At 60.1% G+C, this 18,984-nt stretch overlaps 1 protein-coding gene across 1 annotated transcript in view; it reads left to right on the top strand.

Annotated features, from left to right (window-relative positions):
• The window catches only part of CACNG4 (calcium voltage-gated channel auxiliary subunit gamma 4), a 46,895-nt gene extending 28,900 nt beyond the window's left edge, over positions 1-17,995 (top strand). Inside the window, exons 2-4 of the mRNA XM_062175020.1 lie at positions 8,609-8,692; positions 13,584-13,724; positions 17,457-17,995. Coding sequence (XP_062031004.1) covers positions 8,609-8,692; positions 13,584-13,724; positions 17,457-17,995 — 764 coding nt within the window. The remainder of the gene's footprint in view (positions 1-8,608; positions 8,693-13,583; positions 13,725-17,456) is intronic.
• The last annotated feature ends 989 nt before the right edge of the window (positions 17,996-18,984 follow it).

The raw sequence follows: 18,984 nt of genomic DNA on the forward strand, positions 1-18,984 counted from the left end.
GCCCTCTCCATCCAGCCACACCTGATGGCGCTTCCCCGCTGCCTTCTCTCCTGCAGCCGTGCGAGGCCTCTGGGCCAGCTGCCGTCTCCCCCCCCTCCCCCCCAGAGGCACACAGCTTACATGGTCCTGGCGTCCAGCACTCGTGTCCCCAACACAATGTCCTTCCTCCCCCTGAGTGCGGTGGGCCCTTAGGAACCTGTGTCTTGTGCCTGGGCGTCCAAGCCATCCCAGGGGAAGATTAGGGGTCTCCTGGCTGCAGATGCGAATGGCGACCTTGTCTGGCTCCATCCAGAAAGGACCAGCGACGGGGGATGTGGCGGGGCTGAAAGATGGGGAGGAGTTTAACACCCAGGACCAAGGGCGGGCAGAGCCATGGACTGCTCGGGAACAGCCCGTTTGTGACCTCACCAGTGCCCCTCGGTCTCTGGATCACACCAAATCCAGCTGATGCTCCAGCTGGGGCCAGAGAGCTGCCCAGCATCCCCGGCTGGGGGCGGGGGTCTCACGGTGTGGCCACCGGGGGCGCTGTGCCCCGGAACTGGTCCCTGAGCCTTGGAGTGCATGTAACGCCAGGCAGGGGGCCCAGGCCTCTCCCACCGCCTCCCACCCCCCTGAATCACTGCCCAGCTGTCCACAGCACAAGCCCTTCGAGTGCAAGCCCCGGGGAGAGGCCTGTTTGCCAGACTGACTTTGGGCTCCAGGAGGTGGGTTTGTGGAGATGGGGTTTGGAGGCAGAGGCTGATTCTAAGAACTTCCTTTGCTGCCCTCACTCCGGTGGCTTCTCTCTCCAACCCTCCACGAGACACACTCCATGCTCCTAGCAGCCCCCCTAGGCTGCTACAGACAGGAGGTGTCGTGGAGGTGGAGCCCCCGTCCCACTGCCTGGGTCCACATCAAGAGCCAAAGGAGGACCCCCGAGGCACGAGGCACTGCGGACCCCACGCTGTCCTGCTGGATCCGGACAATGCGAGTTCAGACCCCACGGTGGCTCTCCCCCTGTGCCCGGAGCAGGTGAGGGGTGCACAGGCCAGGACCCAGAAGCCCAACACCCCTCGCCCTCCCCTGCCCGGCCCTCCCCACTGATGTGCGCAGCCATCATCCGTCAGGAGCCACAGAGAGCGCTGTAACGCTGTGCGAGCACAGCCTGCACTCTCCCAGGCAGCCAGGCTCCTCTGGGACTGAGAGGAGACCCCCCAGAGCAGGGGCCTCGGTCCCTAACAGGCCCAGTGGCTGGGGGGAGAGCGGGAGACATTCAGAGCCTCCAGGGACTGCAGCCACCCTGCCTGAGCATCAGGAAGCCCAGGGGGCGCCTCCCAGCTGATGACACTCAACTCTGTCCCCTCCCGGGGTGCCTCAGACCCCCACGGGCTCAGCTCAGCCTCCCCCTGGCCACTCAGGCTTGCTCTCTTCCCGAAGCCCACTCTCTGACTCTGTGACTCCATGGACCACTCCTCCCTCCTAGCCCCGTTCCGGGGTAAGGTGTTCACCCACCTCCCCAACGTGCGCACCTTCTCCCAGGCAGGACTCCTGGCCCCAGGCTCCCATGAGCCGTGGCATCAGCACCTGACCTGTGCGTTCATGGAGAGTCAGGGCAGAGGGTCAAAGCGATGAAGCGTGAGGAGCCCCAGAGGCCGTGGAGTCCGACGAGGCACCTCAGTGACCAAGGCCACCCAAAGAAGGAAAGGGCCCGTGCGACACCTCCAGCAGGGGCTGGCGCACGTGTCACCATGTGCCAGGCTCTGGGTCCCGCACGTTTGGCTGAGAAGAGGAAGTGGCCGCTCCCTCAACTCCAGCCAGAGAAATCTGACCTGGGGCAGCTTCAGGAATGAGGGCTTGGAGCCACCTCCCACCCTGCCCTCATGGCCATCATCAAATAGAAGGTTCCAGGAGGGTAAGGACCCCATCCGTCCTGTCCTGCCTTTGTATGACTGATTACTGCCCTAACAGGAGCAGGCCTCGTGCATAACGCCTTCCATATGGCTGGAGTTGATTTCCTGCCCACGTGACAGCCTAGATTGGGTGGCATCCACAGGGTGACTCATGGGCCCAGGCCCCTCCCACCTTGCCATACCGGGGAGAGAGTGGAGAAGCTGGGGTACGCTCGATGCTCTGGAGCTCCGTCCCAAGCTCGGTGCATGCCGCTTCGGTGCACATTCCACATTCCATTGGATAGTTTGGGCACATGGTCACTTCTAAGTGCAAGGGAAGCCGGGAAGACCTGGGTAGCCGTGTGCCCTTAAGAGAGGAAATAGTGTGTATCGAGCAGTTCCATCCCCCTGTCTCCAAGGTCCCAGCGTCAGGCACGCATCAGGCGCTCAAGAAGTGAAAGTTGGATGCAGGATCCGAAGGTCCCCCCACATAACAGGGTCTCGCATCGTCGCTCATGGGCTGGGAAGCCGGGGCTGCCACAGGAAGTCTGGCCCGGCCCAGGCTGCCTCTTCAGGCCCAGAGTTTCTCTCCGGGAACCCCGGGAGAGGATCTCCGAGCCCGCATCTCTGCAGCTGTACAGACCAGCCGTGGGAGACCGGGGCGTGCCAACTGGGAAATCACAGTTATTAGGAGATCAGCGTCGAACGGAGAGATTATCAGGGGGCCCTCCGCGGGGAAATTACGGGAGCAGGAGGCAGGGCGGGGCAGAGTCCAAGGAGTGGGAGAAGCCTGAAGCCTGGGTTTGTGGCAGCAGCTTGGAGGCCTGGCCGGTGCATCTGCTGTGTTACAGGTTAAGTTGTGCCCCGGGGCGGGGACAGAATTAGGGAACGTTTTGCCACCAGCTCCTTCCCATCCTCCACTGCTATGGGAGGACTAGGCGGGGGAGGTGTTAATCCCTCGACTTTCCAGGAGCAGGTGCACCGAGCTGAGCAGTCCCCCAGGCGACCTGCCCGATGCCGTAGGCAAAATCGAGAAATAATTGGTGCTGCTGGACTGAGGTGTGTGCAGGAGTGGAAGGCGGGCTGAGGTGTCCCTCTGCTTCGGGGGTGCCCTCTGCGATCGTCAGAGGTGACACCTCTGGGAACATCGTGCACAAGGTGAAGAGTACGCGTGTGATCGCCTCGTAGCTAAGTCACCGTCTCAGATTCTTCCCTGCATGACCCCCTGACCACGCCGGGCTCGTGCCAGCACCCCTGACATGTCTCTGAGGGTGACCGGCTGGGTTCCCTTTGCCTGGGCCTCTCCTGCTTTTGGTACTGAATGCCCCTGAAATACTTTGAGTGCCAGGGTGGGGGGTTGGGCATCACCTTAGGACATGACCTTCACAGAGGTCAGGGGAGAGAGCCTAAGCTGCCACCCACACACCTCCCACCCCCACAATTCACACCTCAACCACTGGCTCCCATATCTGGGTGCCGGGGGCCATTCCAGACCCGCCACCCCATTTTTTTCACTTAGAATCAAAGAATCTAATTTCAGTCCTTACTTTCTTTGAATGAAGCTTATTGGTTCATTTTCAGACATTGTAGAAAATTCAGAAAATACAGATGAGTGGGAAAAAGAACTTTAATTCATGAATTATCCTCTCACCCAGATATAAAACACTGGACACATTTGGGCTTTTTCTTTTCTTTCTTTTTTTTTTTTTTTCTGGATGAATCCCCTGCCCACAGAAATAGCCGTTGTCAAAGTGGCAGGGTAGAATGGGTGTGTCCCAGAGGCACACGCGCCTGCCCCTTCACTCACGCTCACAGAATCCTCCCAGAAGGGAGCCACTCCTTCCGGCCTGGGCCCAGGGTTTCATAGATAAAGGAATGACCCAGGAGGTGCCTCTCCTGCCCCTCAGGAAGATGGGCCCTGGTGTCTCTGGGAGCTCAGGCCAGTGACCTCCTGCAGAGAGGCCAGCCCGGGGTCTGCAGTGCCCTTCTGGGCACCACAGCTAATGGCCCATCCGTCATGACAGCGTGTGTGACAAGGACTGGAAAAGATTTTCCCTCTCGCGCCTCGCACCCGCCATTAACTTTCACCCTGCTAAATGCCGTCGGCCAGGGCTGACAACATCACATTGGATGGGGACGAACGCGGCGGCCCGAGGACTAAACGGGCCGGGTGGCAGAGGGGGCTGGGGGAGGCGAGGCGACCCTGGTGAGAACCTCCCCGGAGGCCGAGGCAGGGGCACAGCAGACCTGGGAGCCAGAGCACGGGCTGCAGAGACCAGGGCACAGCCGGCAGTGCTCCGCGCTGGTCAGACACAGCCTGCACTCTGGGTGCTGGGGTCTGGGAGCCCGAGAGGAGGAGACCCGGGGGCGGGGGGGGAAGGCGCGTGGAACATAGGAGCCATGGCTGAAGCCGGCCGGCCCAGAGGCAAGGCCGAGGCCCCAGGAGTCGGCCCGTCCACTGCTCCTCTCTGCTGCTACCCCTGTTCTTCGGCCTGCGGGGGGCTGTGCTGATGGTGGCAGGTGGCAGGGTCCGTCTCCCCGCTGCGGATGAGGTCTGGCCCGGGGGGACCCGACACAGAGTGACTTCCTGATCACGCTTACAATGTCCTGTTTCACAGGGGCCAGGGGTCCGGACCCCGGCCCTATTCTTGTAGGGGCTGCGTTCAGCCACAGCAACGTCCGTTCCTGAGCCTTGGTGTGTGAGGAGCAAGGGAAGAGCGGCGTGGGGCCGTGAAGGGCAAGTCCAGGTCCATGCATCCCATGCATCTCTGGGGGCTCCACGGTCAGCAGGCCCAGCCCCAAGAGATGGAAACGGCCATGCTCACGGCACAGACGGCTTCCTGTACCAACCGCTAGGGCGGCTATGCAGCCATTAAAGTGAACACCTTCAAATATGAGCTAATCCATCAGACCGTGTGGTTTCCCTCAGCTATGGAACAACACCATGCTTGCAGAGAGGAGCTTAGCGGAAGGCATGAGAGCAGCGTTTGCAGCCGAGCTCTCTGGGTGCAAGCCAAGGTTCCAAAAGCTTGAGTTTTGTTTTCGGGCGGAATACCTAAATATGTGATTTCCTCATTTCTGCCCAAGCGCGTTTCTCTCCACGCACTCTCGGTGCTGTAGAATGTTTTCTATTCCCTGCATCCCTGTGCTGTTTCCTCCTGGGGTTTTCAGCAACTTTGGGGTTGATACTGATTTTTTAAGAATTATTATTTACATTTTTTTAATTAAATTTCATTTGCTTGAGAGACAGAGAGAGAGCGCATTTGCATTCACTCATTCGCTCCCAAAATATCCACACGTGGGGCTGGGACAAACTGAAGCCAGGAGGCTAGAACTTCCTCTGGGTCTCCCACTCGGCTACAAGGGACTCTGACACCCGAGCCATCCCCTGCTGCCTCCCGGGATGCACACTCGCAGGAAGCTGGACTCCGAAGCGGAGCCAGAGGGCTGGTGTTGTGGCGCAGGGGGGTAAGCCACCGCCTGTGACACTGGCATCCCACATGAGTGCCTGCTTGAGACCAGGCTGCTCCACTTCTGACCCAGCTCCCTGCTAGTGCTCCTGGGAGAGCAGTGGAAATTGGCCTAAGTACTCAAGCCCCTGCACCCACATGGATGGAGTTCCCAGTTCCCGGCTTCATCTTGGTCCAGCCTTGGGGATGGAACCAGCAGATGGAAGATCTCTCTCTCTCTCTCTCTCCCCTTGTCCTTCAAATAAATAAATACAGCTTAAAAAGAGAAAGAAAAGGAAATGGAGCCAGGACTTGAACCCAGACACTCTGATAGGGAATACAGGTAGGTGTCCCGCACAGTGTATTAACCACTACATCCAACACCCACCGCTAACTTTTTTTTAATTAAAAAGTAAACATGGCCGGCGCCGTGGCTTAACAGGCTAATCCTCCACCTTGCGGCGCCGGCACACCGGGTTCTAGTCCCAGTTGGGACGCCGGATTCTATCCCGTTGCCCCTCTTCCAGGCCAGCTCTCTGCCATGGCCCGGGAAGGCAGTGGAGGATGGCCCAAGTGCTTGGGCCCTGCACCCGCATGGGAGACCAGGAGAAGCACCTGGCTCCTGGCTTCGGATCAGCATGAAGCGCTGGCCGCAGCTGCCATTGGAGGGTGAACCAACGGCAAAAAGGAAGACCTTTCTCTCTGTCTGTCACTATCCACTCTGCCTGTCAAAAAAAAAAAAAAAAAAAAAAGTAAACATAAGGTGGTTTTCTTAAAAAGTTAAATATTTAGCTGGAGAGATGTTTGCAAATATTATTAAATATAATTGCAATATAATTCCAGTGTTAAAGTGGAATTTTAAATGCCAGCCATGCTAGAAGCCAGTTTGGCCATCCCTTATAAAACTGAACATGCAGGGCTGGCACTGTGGCGCAGTAGGTTAATCCTCTGCCTGCAACACCGGTTCGAGTCCCGGCTGCTCCTCTTGCAATCCAGCTCTCTGCTGTGGCCTGGGAAAGCAATGGAAGATGGTCCAAGTCCTTGGGCCCCTGTACCTGAATGGGAGACCTGGAAGAAGCTCCTGGCTCCTGGCTTAGAATCGGCCCAGCTCCAGCCATTGTGGCCATTTAGAGAGTGAACCAGCAGATGGAAGAACTTTCTCTCTGTCTCTCCCTGTCTGTAACTCTACCTCTCACAAATATATAAATCTTTAAAAAAAAAAAAAAACTAAGCATGCCACCATCGTGTGACCCAGCAGTCACACTCCTCCACACATATCCCAGAGAAATGAAAACCCAGGCTCGCCCCAAACCTGTCCAAGAATGTTCAGAGTAGCCGGAGACACGAGGGGCCCCTCCGTCCATCCGGGCCGTTGGACACTGCTAGCCACAAGCAGAACACAGGGCCGGCACGCACAAGTGCTCGGATGAGCCTCGAGAGAGTTGTGCTCAGGGAGAACAGGCCCAAAGGTGACCCGCGTGGCTCCCTTTGTGGGTTGGTCCTGAAATGACACTGCTGGTGTGGAGAGCGTGCGAGCGACTGCCTTGGTTAGGCAGGAAGGAGGTAGATGCGCCGGGCCTCGACTCTGCCGGCCGTGGAGCTGCGCTGTGCTTCTGCGAGGTGTCCCTGCTGGGGGGACATCGGGAAGCCACCCAGCTGTTTCCAGTGTGATGGTGGTGGGATTGCATGTGCCCCTGCGAAGATTCCCAGAGAAAGCTTGGTTTTAACAAGTGGAGCGGAGAGAGCCCACCTGTGCCTATGTGTGTGGGTGGACCCACGGGAGGGCGTGCGGAGATGCCACAAACTTTCGTCTTCCCTGGAGAACAAACCTGAAAGGAGAAATGGCTTACTTGTTCTTTGCAACTTATTGTGACTTGTTCCAACAAGCAGGTGTGACTTACTGGTTTTGTTGAAACCTAAGAAATGGGGGGGGGAGATAAGGTTGGGGGACGTGGGCGTGGGGTGGAGCGACAGACAGCCCCACCTACCCTGCCCAGGTCAGGAAGAGCACCGAGGGGGCGTGGCTGGCCCACTCTGGCCTCCGTGTCCCCCACGGGCCATCCTGAGAGCAGCCTACACTTGTGGCGCTTGCTCTCCTTACAGACCCTGTGGTTCACCACCAACCCAGCCACTCATGGAAAAGCAAGGACACAGCCGGCAGGGGATGGGTGAGCCTTCGGAAAGCAGGGCCGTTACTGAGTACTCCGGCAGCTGCTTAAGGAGGTGGCCGGGGGGAAAGCCGGGCTGGGGCCACAGTAACTGCTGCTGTGGTGGTGACCGGGGAGGCAGCAGGTGCGCCGGCTGGTTAGGGACTCGCCGAAGCACGTGTATCTGGCACTCCCCTCACCCCCGCGGCTGTGCTCCGGACAGACTGTGTGGTCAGGCCAGGCTGCTGGAGGCCAGCAGGATGCATGTCAGCAGCTGCAGGGGAGTCGGCCCCGGCTGGGAGCAGCCCCCGTGCAGGCTACAGGGCCGTCAGCGTGAGCGCCTTGCTGCTTGGCTGCAGGAGTGGGGAGGCTCATGCAGGCATGGGGGGGCGGGGTTTGCTGGCACCCAGCACCCTATGCACTTCCTTCTCCACCCAGGTCCAGTTCTGTGAGGGGCATCCCCACACCGCAGGAGAGCAGGGGCCTGGGAGAGTCTGATGGAAGATTCTGGAAGGAAAAACTTCCTGTCCCCCTGCCGTTCCTAAACCAGCTTGGGGTCCTGCCCGCCACCTGTGAAGGCTGCTTCTCAGCGCAGGGAGCAGAAACGCGAGCAGGGGGTGGTGCTGGCCCTTCTGGAAGCTTCTCCTGCCCCACCGCGAGCAGATCGGGCGTGCACCTTAGGAAGGACCCGCCCTAGTCATGTGATTGCCAGAGGAAGACTCGGATTGACAGGCGCGCCCTGAGCCTGTCCTAGCCGTTCCCTGAAGGTGCTGTGAATTGTGGTTTTCAGGATGTGGCTCTGGGGTCCCCCTGGATGTGGGGATCCTTGCTCCTGCTTGTCCAGGGCAGTTCGGCTGGGCCCCTATTGGTCGGTGGAGTCGCTCGTTCCCACGACCTGGACTGTCACCGACGCGGTCGCTTCGGGGCACCCCTCCCGGCTGTGCGGCCACTGTGTGTGAGTGTGTGTGCATGCGCACGTGTGTGTGTGTGTGTATGCAAGTGCGCGGGCACACTGGTGCCCACCAGACCCGGGGCCCCGGATTCTGCACGGAGCCTCTCAACGCGCTGCAGGCGGGTCTGGGGGCATGGGCGCGGGAGCCCCCCACCTGCACATCTGCAGCTCCGTCTCCTCCCTCCCCTCCAGGGATCTATAAAGGGCACTGCTTCCGCATCAATCACTTCCCAGAGGACAACGACTACGACCACGACAGCTCCGAGTATCTCCTTCGTGAGTGTCAAGGCTCCTTGGCCTCCTCTGGGTGCAGGGGCGAGGCGGGGGGCGGGCCGGGGCGCGTGGCGGGAGAGCTGCTCTCTGCACAGCACCCTGAGTGTACCGGAGGCTGATGGGAGATGCACTGGGGATTCTGGGGCTGGGGCACGTGGGATACTGGGCGTGGCTAGCGTCAGAGTTGCTGATTGGCTGGGCCTCAAACTGAGACAAGGGAAGTTAAAGAGACAGGCGTTCCGGAAGCTGGGCATCCCTGGTACCCCAACCACATGGCCCTGCCAGGACCAGAGCTACCCACCCCTCCCTTTTTTTTTTTTTTTTTTTTTTTGAGTCAGAGAGCTGCCACCCACTGACCCACCCTCCAAATGCACATGACGTCCAGGGCTGAGAACTCAATCCAGGTCTCTCCGGTGGGTGCCAAGGAGCCATCGCCACTGTCTACCAGGGTGCACACCGGCCAGAAGCCGGAATCAGGAGCAGAGCCAGCCGACCACAGGGCCAAACACTCACCCCGGCATTCTAATTCTCCACAAGCCTCATTAAGTCACACACTGAGCCAGCCCTCTGGGGTCCCCCACGTGCACTGCCTGCTGAGGCCATCCCCCCGACTTGGGCTCCGCCCCTGGGACCCCTGCCCCTGCTTAGATCCTGTGGCTGACCGGGCCCCCCCAGGCTGGAGCCCAGAGGCCACACACATGCTGAACCCCAAAGGGCCAAACTCAGAGCTCATCCCTGGGCGGAAGGAGGGAGGCACGAGCAGGGAGCAGCCTCGAAGTGGGAAAACAGCACCATTTCAAAGTCGCCATCCCCTTTGCCATTAGCCAAGAGACACAGAGCTGTGCTCCGCGGCGCCCCCGGCTCAGGCCCAGCTTCGTGTCTGGAGAGTCAATAGTGGAGCTCTCAGAGGAAGCACGACTCACCGTGCACCTGCTTGCAGCTTTCTTTCTAGAGAAAGGCTTCAGATTGGAACAGCGTGCAGTTCCCATGGAGCCGGAGCCATGTCGGGCTGCTCCAGCCAGGCCCAGCACCTGCAGTCATGTGGCCCCCTTCCCCACCTTCTCTTCCTGCCTTCCCTCTGGTTCCGCTCACTTAGGGCCCGCTCTGAACCAAGCAAATGAGACTCCCATAGGGATGCCACAGATAGTTGTACAGGTTGTACACTGCACAACTCAAGGGGTGTCACTTGCATAGATTCTGGTGTGGTGACAACCCTCAAGCCTCACGGTACATGACCCACAAGGCCACGCACAGCAGCCCTTGGTGCTCCGTGCATTTGGGAATAGCTCAACTGAAAATCAGCCTCACTCAGCATCGGCACTTCTCCCCCCACACCCCCAACCCAGGGCAAGCGAGTGGCTCCTGAGTCTCTGAGCTTGGCTCCGTTGGCCCGTCCTGGGATGGCGAGGAGGAAGGCAGTGGGGAAGCAAACCTTCACCCTCCCCGTGCCCACCTGACCTCGCCTGAGCTCACGGGCATTGGCTGTTCTTCACTCACCTGCTGCTTCCCTTCGTGGTCCCAGAGCTCGAGGATCGCTCTCAGAGATCAGCCTGCCTGGCTACCTGAGGCCCCAGCCGGAAGCAGGTGTTTGCTCAAAAGGGGCAAATGAAGGGTGTTCAAAGAGGGACCGCTTACGTAGGTGTGGGCCAGGCTAAGGGAATCCTGCGAGGGCCGCTGACCCCCCGGGGCCACAGTGGCCTGGACAGCCGAGGGAGGTAGGTGGGGGGTCTGGAGGAGGGAAGCCGCAGGGCCGGGGCCCCTGGCAGCAGCTGTGGCCATCAGGAAGCGTACAACTTCTTCAGCCAGAGGGGGGGGCGCCTCCCTGAGCCCGGGGCGGGGTGGAGGAGGATGGAGGGAGGGGCAGACCGAGAACGTGCCCAGGCAGCCTTGTCAGCAGCGCAGCCGCGGGTCCTCGACCTCCACCAGTGGTGCCCCGGGAGCGTGCACGCAGGTCAGGCTGCAGAGTGACTGTGCCCAGCAGAGTGATGGGCCCGGCGCACAGCCAGTGGAGCTCGTGATGCCGAGGGGAGACCAGCCAGGTTCGGGAGCCAGCCCAGAGGTGCACATGTAGGAGAAGGATTGGCAGCTTCCGGGCCTGCGGTCTCCAGCTGCTGGCTGAATTGAGAGTGGCAGAGCTGACTCCCCCCACCCCACCCCTGCCAGGGGGCTGTTTTCCTGCTCCGTGGCTGCAGAAACTGGGGCGTTGGCTCTTTGATCATTCTTTACCTCCAGTGGGCAGGTGCCTGGGAGGCTGGGGACAGAGGAGTGAGCACAGACCAAGGTCACGGTCCCCAGGGCCTCCTGACTGTGTTCCAAGGCCACCTGAACTCTCGCTATTCCCCAAAATATGTAGAAGCACTGGAGAGAGGTGCCCAGGGGGGCAGGAGGTGGGGGTTCGTGAGGACTCACTTATTTGCTTATTCAATGAGAAACAAACTATCATGGACACAGTATGTGCTGGGCACGTGGGAGGCAGTGGGGGGTGGGAGCAGGTTCCTGGTGGGGCTGTGTGGGGAGAGCCCACTGCAGGCAGCTCAGCTGGCCCGGATCAGAGTGCTGGCCGCGGGTCTGAGGCTCTGCTACTCACACCAGCCCCAAGACAGTTCAGCAGGGAGTCCATGCCCAGTTGCACCCTGGGGGTTACCTCCCAGGCTGCCATGGGGCCTCTGAGCACTTGTGATGCCCCCTGCTGGTTGGGGTAGGGATTGGAGAGGGTCACAGCCCATCTCCTGCCCAGGAGCCACGGGGTGGCAGTGTCAGGGCTGCCGGGAGTCCACAGTGGGCCTGAGGGCGAGTCAGAGGAGGAGGTCCACCCTCCAGGCAGGTGCAGAGCCCTAGGTGGCCAGCGGGGCGGGGGCTGAGCTGCATTCGGCCTCCTCTGTCCCTCAGCTCCCCCCACCCCACCCCACCCCCAGCTGGGCTGCCATGTGCACAGCCAGAGCTCGGGATGAAGCCTGGTGCTCGCGTGACTTAACCTGAGCAGGACAGATGCCTCGGGGACCCTAGAGGAAGTGGGCTCCCTTCTCCCCAGCTCCTCTGACCCATCTGTGGCGCCCGGGGCGTGTGCAGAGCTGGAGGGGGCAGCACAGCTCAGAGGCGCGTTTGAGACGTGCACAGGAAGCCCCTGCCAGGGGACCAGGGAGAAGAGCTCCATTGAGCACTCGGCACAATCCCTGCTCTGTGCAGCAGGGGCCTCCCCGGGGGGGATCACGAAACAGGGGACAAACGCTGCCTTCAGAGGCTGACGGCTGGAAAGGTACTCAGCTGTCTCGGGGGGGTAGCGCCTGCCAGTGCCGGGGACCCCCTGCCCGCTGCAGGGGCCACGGCTGCTGGGCCGGGAGACCCACGGGCATGCCGGGACGGCCGAGCCTCGGGCTCCTCCTTGTGTCCTCCTGCCCCTGCCCTGCCTCCCACGCCAGCTGCTACCCTACTAAATGCTGTCTGCACCTTATTCTGTGAGCTGTCCTCAGGGACACTCTGCAGCCATGTGCCTACTTCCCAGGTGGCCCTAACAAATGAGCACACGCGGCATGGCTTACAACACCAGGAGTCCAAAATCAAGGTGTGGCAGGACACCTGCCCCCTCTGCCGGCCGGGCAAAGATTCTCCCCCCACCTCCGTGCAGCGTCAGTGCAGCCTGCCCCCCCACACACCCCTGTCCTCACTGGCCTTCTCCCCTGTGGGCCTCCTGCCCTGCCTCTTGGGAGGAGCTTGCTGGGGAGGCGGGGCCCACCCCATTCAATCCAGATGATGTCACCTGGAGATCCTGAACTTGATCGCATGTGCAAAAGCCCTTTTTCCAGATCAGCGGGCGGTCTCGGATTCTAGGGGTGAGGACATACACATTGTGGAGGCCTGGCATGGCATTACTGCTGTGCCCAGTGATCAAAGAGGGATGGGGATGGCTGCCAACGTCACTGGCAGGACGAGGGGACGGCAGAATTGTGGGGGACAGCATGGTCCCCAGGCACCCCACTCCACCACTCCCACAAGCCCTGAGCTTCCACATCCATGTCTATCACCTGGGGATGGTGATGCCGATGACATGTGACAAAGAACGTCCCCTCGGAAGCACAAGCAATGGCTAGCCCCGTGCTAAGCACTTTGTGCCACAGGACATTGGTACGACCACCATCCCCCCTTCTCCACAATTTCACCTTCCATGATTTCAGTCAACCATGATCTGGAAATACGACATGGAAAATTCCAGAAATAATTCTTAAGTTTTAAATACTTTTGCTATAGTGATATAACTGTTCTATCTTACAATCCGTGGTGGTTAATCTTACTGCACACGATTTGTGAGCTAAACTTGACCACAGGCATGGGAGGAAATATGGTAAATGTAGGGCTTGAACACAGGCGAGGCGCCAGGGGCCCATGGAGGTCTTGGAGAGTAACTCCTGCATCACAAACCCCAATCCACAGATGGGAAGACTGCACTGGGGAAGAAGTGACTGGACCGAGGCCACCCACCCGCGTGTCACAGAGCAGGGCCCCTTTGCACACCCCCAAGGTCAAGGTGCCCTCCAGCGCCGAGCTGGGTGCTGCTTCATGGAGACCACAGCACAGAAGGTTCAGGGGGCTGTGAGGTGTCGTTCACATGCGTGCAGTCCAGGGTGTTCGTGGCCATTACTGGGGTCCCCCTGGTGCTGCCCTTGGCCTCTCAGAAGTGTGGCCCACACCCAAGGGAGTGTGGGCAGATGTGGCTCTCGGCCATTGGTGTTGGGGTGACCCACAGCCCTGGGGCCACGGCTTGCCTTGAGCCCAGGTGCCGATGGGAGTCTTTAGATCCTGGCTGGGGAGGGGGGCCCCTCAAGGTGCTCAGCCGCTGGGGGGTGCTCACGGCTGAGCCGGGTGGGCGGTGGCCTCACTGCGCTCTGCTCTGGCCCAGGCATCGTGCGAGCCTCCAGCGTCTTCCCCATCCTCAGCACCATCCTGCTGCTGCTGGGAGGGCTGTGCATCGGCGCCGGCAGGATCTACAGCCGCAAGAACAACATCGTCCTCAGCGCTGGCATCCTCTTCGTGGCCGCAGGTGAGCTAAGTGTGCCATCGCCTGGTCCACATCCTGGCTGGAGTCGCCGGGAGAAGTCCAGGTGTGCAAAGGCCTGGGGCGGGGAGGGGGGAGCCGGGAGCAGCTGCTGATCGCATCCTTGCCGGTGGTGCGAGGGGTTTAGAAAGAGGCAACAGTGGCACAGCACTGCCCGTGCACAAACGCCGCAGAGCCTTGCACTTCCTGAGTTTCTCCTCAATCAGAAACACGTTTTAACATCCAGGTGTGCAAAGCTCTGCCAAGGTGGGGTGCTGCCTGCTTTGCCAGCCCGTAACAGCGAGCCTGGCTGGAGGGGGGCACCCAGGGAGTGATGGGAAGCCACACCCTGAAGAGGGGACGGGGGAAGGACAGGATAGGGCCCGCCGTCGGTCGGCATGGTGGCCAGGCAGAGAAACAGCATGGCCTGGCAAGCCGGGCAGCGGGAGCAAGGAGGCCCTGCGGAGGGCCAGGCGCCTGCCCACCCACCTGCCCTGGCTCTCCCAGCCCAGAAGGGCAGCCATGCCTCACAGCCACGCCCACTGCCGCCCCAAAGTGTGACCAGGAAACCCCCAGAAGCAGGGCCAAGGCGCTTAACTCCACCCATGCCTCTGTGCCCTGCAAGAGGCCACCAGTGCATGGCTGGTCCCTGCAGACCTGGAACAGACTGAGGCCGGGGAGGTGTGTCTCACAGCCACAGCCATCTCACAGCCACAGTCACAGCCATGGCCGTCTCACAGCCACAGTCTCACAGCCATGATCTCACAGTCATGGTCACAGCCACGGCCATCTCACAGCCTCGGCCATCACACAGCCATGGCCATCTCACAGCCATGGCCATCTCACAGCCACAGTCACAGCCACGGCCGTCTCACAGCCACAGTCTCACAGCCATGATCACAGCCATGCCATCTCACAGCCACAGTCTCAGTCACGGTCTTACAGCCATGGCCATCTCACAGCCATGGCCGTCTCACAGCCATGGTCTCACAGCCACGGCCGTCTCACAGCCACAGTCTCACAGCCACGGTCTCATAGCCACGGTCTCACAGCCATGGTCTCACAGTCACGGTCTCACAGCCATGGTCTCACAGCCATGGTCTCACAGCCACGGTCTCGCAGCCACAGTCTCACAGCCACGGCCTTCTCACAGCCATGGTCAGTCAGCCACAGCCATCTTGTAGCCCTGGTGGTCAGCACAGCCCCACACCCCCAGGCCCTGTGGTGTGGCCCAAGTCCCTCGGGTAAGGAGGAGGCGATGTCTTTTCTGACCCCGAGAGGCCTGAGAGAGGCTGGCGCTGGCTCGGCAGGCAGCTCCTCCGTGAGTTCAGAGAGAGGCTTGGCCGGGGGCGTCCGAGAGGAGCCCCTGGAGCCGCGGGCCCTCTGAGCCTCACTGCAGAAACCGTCCCAGCAGCGGCCCAGGCTCCGCCCCTCGTGCCGACCTCCGCATGCCCACGGTGGTGATGGCCACGGCTGAGGCTGCCTGCACAGCTGGCTCACCCCACCTCCTGCTCCTCTCCCAGTTTCTCTTGGAGAGGGCCCGTGGCCTGTGTTCTGTGGCTGGCTGGAGGCCACAAAAAAACTGGCTCAGACTCTGAGGTGCAGCCGGGGCCCCAGTGCTGTGCTCTTGAACCCGACTTCAGCTTGTGTCTTCCTGGAGGGCAACACACACACGTGTGCAGGCTGTGCTCCTGTGTGTGCTGGGACAGTCACGTGTGCCTATACATGTGATGTGCATGGTTTGTATGAACATGTGTGTGTATGAGCAGTGTGGCATGTGTGCTCATGGGGGGGGGTGTCTGTGTTTAGGGTCTCCCAGGAGGAGGCATGATCCTCCCCCCTGGTCAGACCCTGCACCCTCCTTTCTCTTCTCTGCACCTGCTCTCTCTCTCCCTGCCCCCACCCGGTCCTTTACGAAGTCCGATTTCCCCAGGTGTGACGCATGTTTGCATATTATCCCAGAGCTGCCTTCCCCAGGGCAGGAAGCAAGACTTAGACTCACAATGGCCACCACCTCCACGGCCCTGGGCCAGGTGCACGCGGCGTCCTCCCCTGGACCCAGGCAGCCAGCGGCCTCAGCCTCCAAACACTTCCAGGTGCCCGCTGCAGCTGCCATACAGGAGCCATTTCGGAGGCAGGTTGAGAGGTTCAGCGTGGGGCTGGGAGCCGCAGCCGGGGGAGAGGGGTCGCGGCGGAGAGGATCCACAGAGCTTTGGCAGAGTGAGGAAGCGACTGGCAGGCAGGCAATCGGACGTCACTTTACTCCCTGGTGCACAGAGCTCTGGGGCCCGGCACAGTGGCAGGCACTGGGCCACATACAGGGCCTGGCTCCGGGCCGCTGCTGCCCAGCAGTGAGGTGGGACAGGCTCCTAGGCGGGCGAGGGGCAGGTGGTAAGCTGCTCTTTGGGACACCCACATCCTGTATCAGAGTACACGGGTTCGAGTCCTGGCTCCACTCCCAGTCCCAGCTTCCTGCTGACACACACCCTGGGAGGCAGCAGAGGGTGTCTCAAGCAGTCGGGTCCCTGTCACCCATGTGGGAGACCCAGATTGAGTTCCAAACTCCAAGCTTCAGCCTGACCCGCCCCTGGCTGTTGCAGGCATTTGGGGCGTGAACCAGCAGATGGAAGATCTCTCTTTGTGTCTAACTCTTGTTATCACCTTGGATTTCAAATAAATAAATAAACTTTATAAACGTTGATTTTAAAAATCATTCCCGCATAGAAGCTTTAAGTTTCTCAGTGCACATACCCAGTGACCCAACAATCTCACTTCAAGGAACTTAGCCCACAGCTGTAGCTCATGTCCGTGTTCAATGCTGTAGGGTATCCATGGCAACTTGGTCCAAGTAGGGGTGGAAGCCACCGGAACATCCACCCGCAGAGGCCTGGCTCGGTGGCCATGAGCTGTCCCAGGGCAGACAGGAAGCTGGGGCAGCTCTGCCTGTGCGGATCCATAGCAGAGTCTTCAAACAGTTTGTGCGAAATGCATACTGTGAAAAAAATTATGCGTGGATTTCAAATTTTTTGCACCAAAATAAATTTATCTTTTAGTTCCATTTCTGCAAATGTTTTGAAGTACTCTCATATTGTGTACAGGGAAAGCATGGGGAGGGTGCCGGTGGGAGAGTAGGGGAGAGAGAGAGAGAGAGAGAGAGAGACCGACCAGGTAGAAGGTATATTAAGCAGAAGAGTGTCTGTCTTCAGGGGGACGGGGGCGGCGCAGGGTCCATGTCCACCTTACTGGAACTTTCTTCTATTCAAAGTTCTATTCAAAGTTCAGTCCAGTGACCCTCTGCAGCCATGGCTCCTGCAGCCATGGGCTCAGCCAACCGCTGGGAAAAGAAAAAAATGCATCATTCCTGGACGTGTGCGGAGTAATTCTTCCGTTCCCTAAGCGATCCAGTGTAGCCTCGGTTTACATAGCCTTGACACTGTACTAGGTATTCCAAGTCATCTAGAGTGACTTCAGCTCTAGGGAAGAGTGTGTGGGTTCAAGGCCAGTGCTATCATTTTCTGTAAGGGACTTAGGCATCTGCAGACTTGAGGACCCACAAGACACCCCCACAGACACCTGGGGACAACTGTCCTTAAGAGAAAACTTAACAACCAGATAAAGAGAACATGGATCAAGGCGGCGCGTGGCCAGCATCCCCTCCTGTGGTCCCCCGTTCCTGGTCCTGTGGATCTGGCCGTGGGCCTGACCTCTGCCTCTCTCCCTCCCCCGCTGCCCCTGCAGGCCTCAGTAACATCATAGGAATCATCGTCTACATTTCCAGCAACACGGGCGACCCCAGCGACAAGCGGGACGAAGACAAGAAGAACCACTACAACTACGGCTGGTCTTTCTACTTCGGAGCTTTGTCATTCATCGTGGCCGAGACCGTGGGCGTCCTGGCTGTAAACATTTACATTGAGAAAAATAAAGAGCTGAGGTTTAAGACCAAACGGGAGTTCCTGAAAGCCTCGTCGTCATCTCCGTATGCCAGGATGCCGAGCTACAGGTACCGGCGACGGCGCTCGCGGTCCAGCTCCAGGTCTGCAGAGGCTTCACCCTCCAGGGACACGTCCCCCGTGGGCCTGAAGGTTGCGGGGGCCATCCCCATGGGCGAGCTGTCCATGTACACGCTGTCCCGGGAGCCCCTGAAGGTGACCACGGCCGCCAGCTACAGCCCGGACCAGGAGGCCAGCTTCCTGCAGGTGCATGACTTCTTCCAGCAAGATCTGAAAGAGGGCTTCCACGTGAGCATGCTTAACCGGAGGACGACGCCTGTGTGAGCCGCCCCGTGGTGCCGCCGGTGGCCCCGAGAGGGCGTGGGACCCTCAACACGACCACGACGACGGACAATGAACTGGAGCCCAGCACAGCCCTCCCCCGGGGCAGGAGTTCAGAGTCCGGAGCCCAGAGCCAGGAGCCAGGGCCGTGGCGGATGCTGAGGGCTGACCTGGTCCCAGAAGAGGGGATTTGTTTGCACTCGGCGTGGCCGAGGTGCCAGGAGCTTTCCTGAGGCCGCACGGGAAAACGGGATTAAGCTGTTATTCCTCCTGGACACGGATCTTGCCAGAAAAGTGGGCTGTCCAGGCCTCCCCTCCCTGCCCGGGCGCTGGGGCCTCTGGACTCTGTCAGCTGCTCTTGAACCTGAACTTCCCGTGTCTTTGAGCCAGAAGTGAGGACACAAAGCTCGCTCCCTTCCTCCCTCTCCCTCCCTCTCTCTCTCTCTCTCTCTCTCTGGCCATGGTCTGTGGCTGACAGATCATCCTTGTGAAGAGAAGCCGTGCAGCCGACTGGTGCTTCAGCCTCCGTGCTGTCCTGGGCTGGCTTCCCTCCGCCGGAGGAGACCGGGCCCCAGGGCTGTGGCTGGCTTTCCCGTCTGCCTCCGGAAGTGTCTACGTCACTCAGAGTGGACAGGACACCCCGATGTACCTGAGAGCCTGGAAGATTCCACAGGTCCCAGGCAGCCATGTGGCCTCCTGCCGTGGCCTTCCCTCCCGAGGGGAACAGCAACCAAAAATCAAACCAATTGAGAGAACGAGCCGGTGTCTGGGTGCGCGTCAGCACTTGTGGCCAGAGCAGGTCCCAGCAGAGCAGCACCTGCCCCAGCTCCTGTCGGCGTGATTTATTGAGAAGCTGGGCCCGAAAGGCCAGGCTGGGCCCTGCTCCCTCCTCCCAGAGCCCCTCCCTGCTCCCCACCCCCAGCCCTCCCTGCGTAACTGGGGACACGTTCTGCGTGTTCCGGTTTTCTCCCTCCTGAACCGAGCAAGCGGAG

The sequence above is a fragment of the Lepus europaeus genome, chromosome 18 (genome assembly GCF_033115175.1).
Source record: "Lepus europaeus isolate LE1 chromosome 18, mLepTim1.pri, whole genome shotgun sequence".
Classification (NCBI taxonomy): domain Eukaryota; kingdom Metazoa; phylum Chordata; class Mammalia; order Lagomorpha; family Leporidae; genus Lepus; species Lepus europaeus.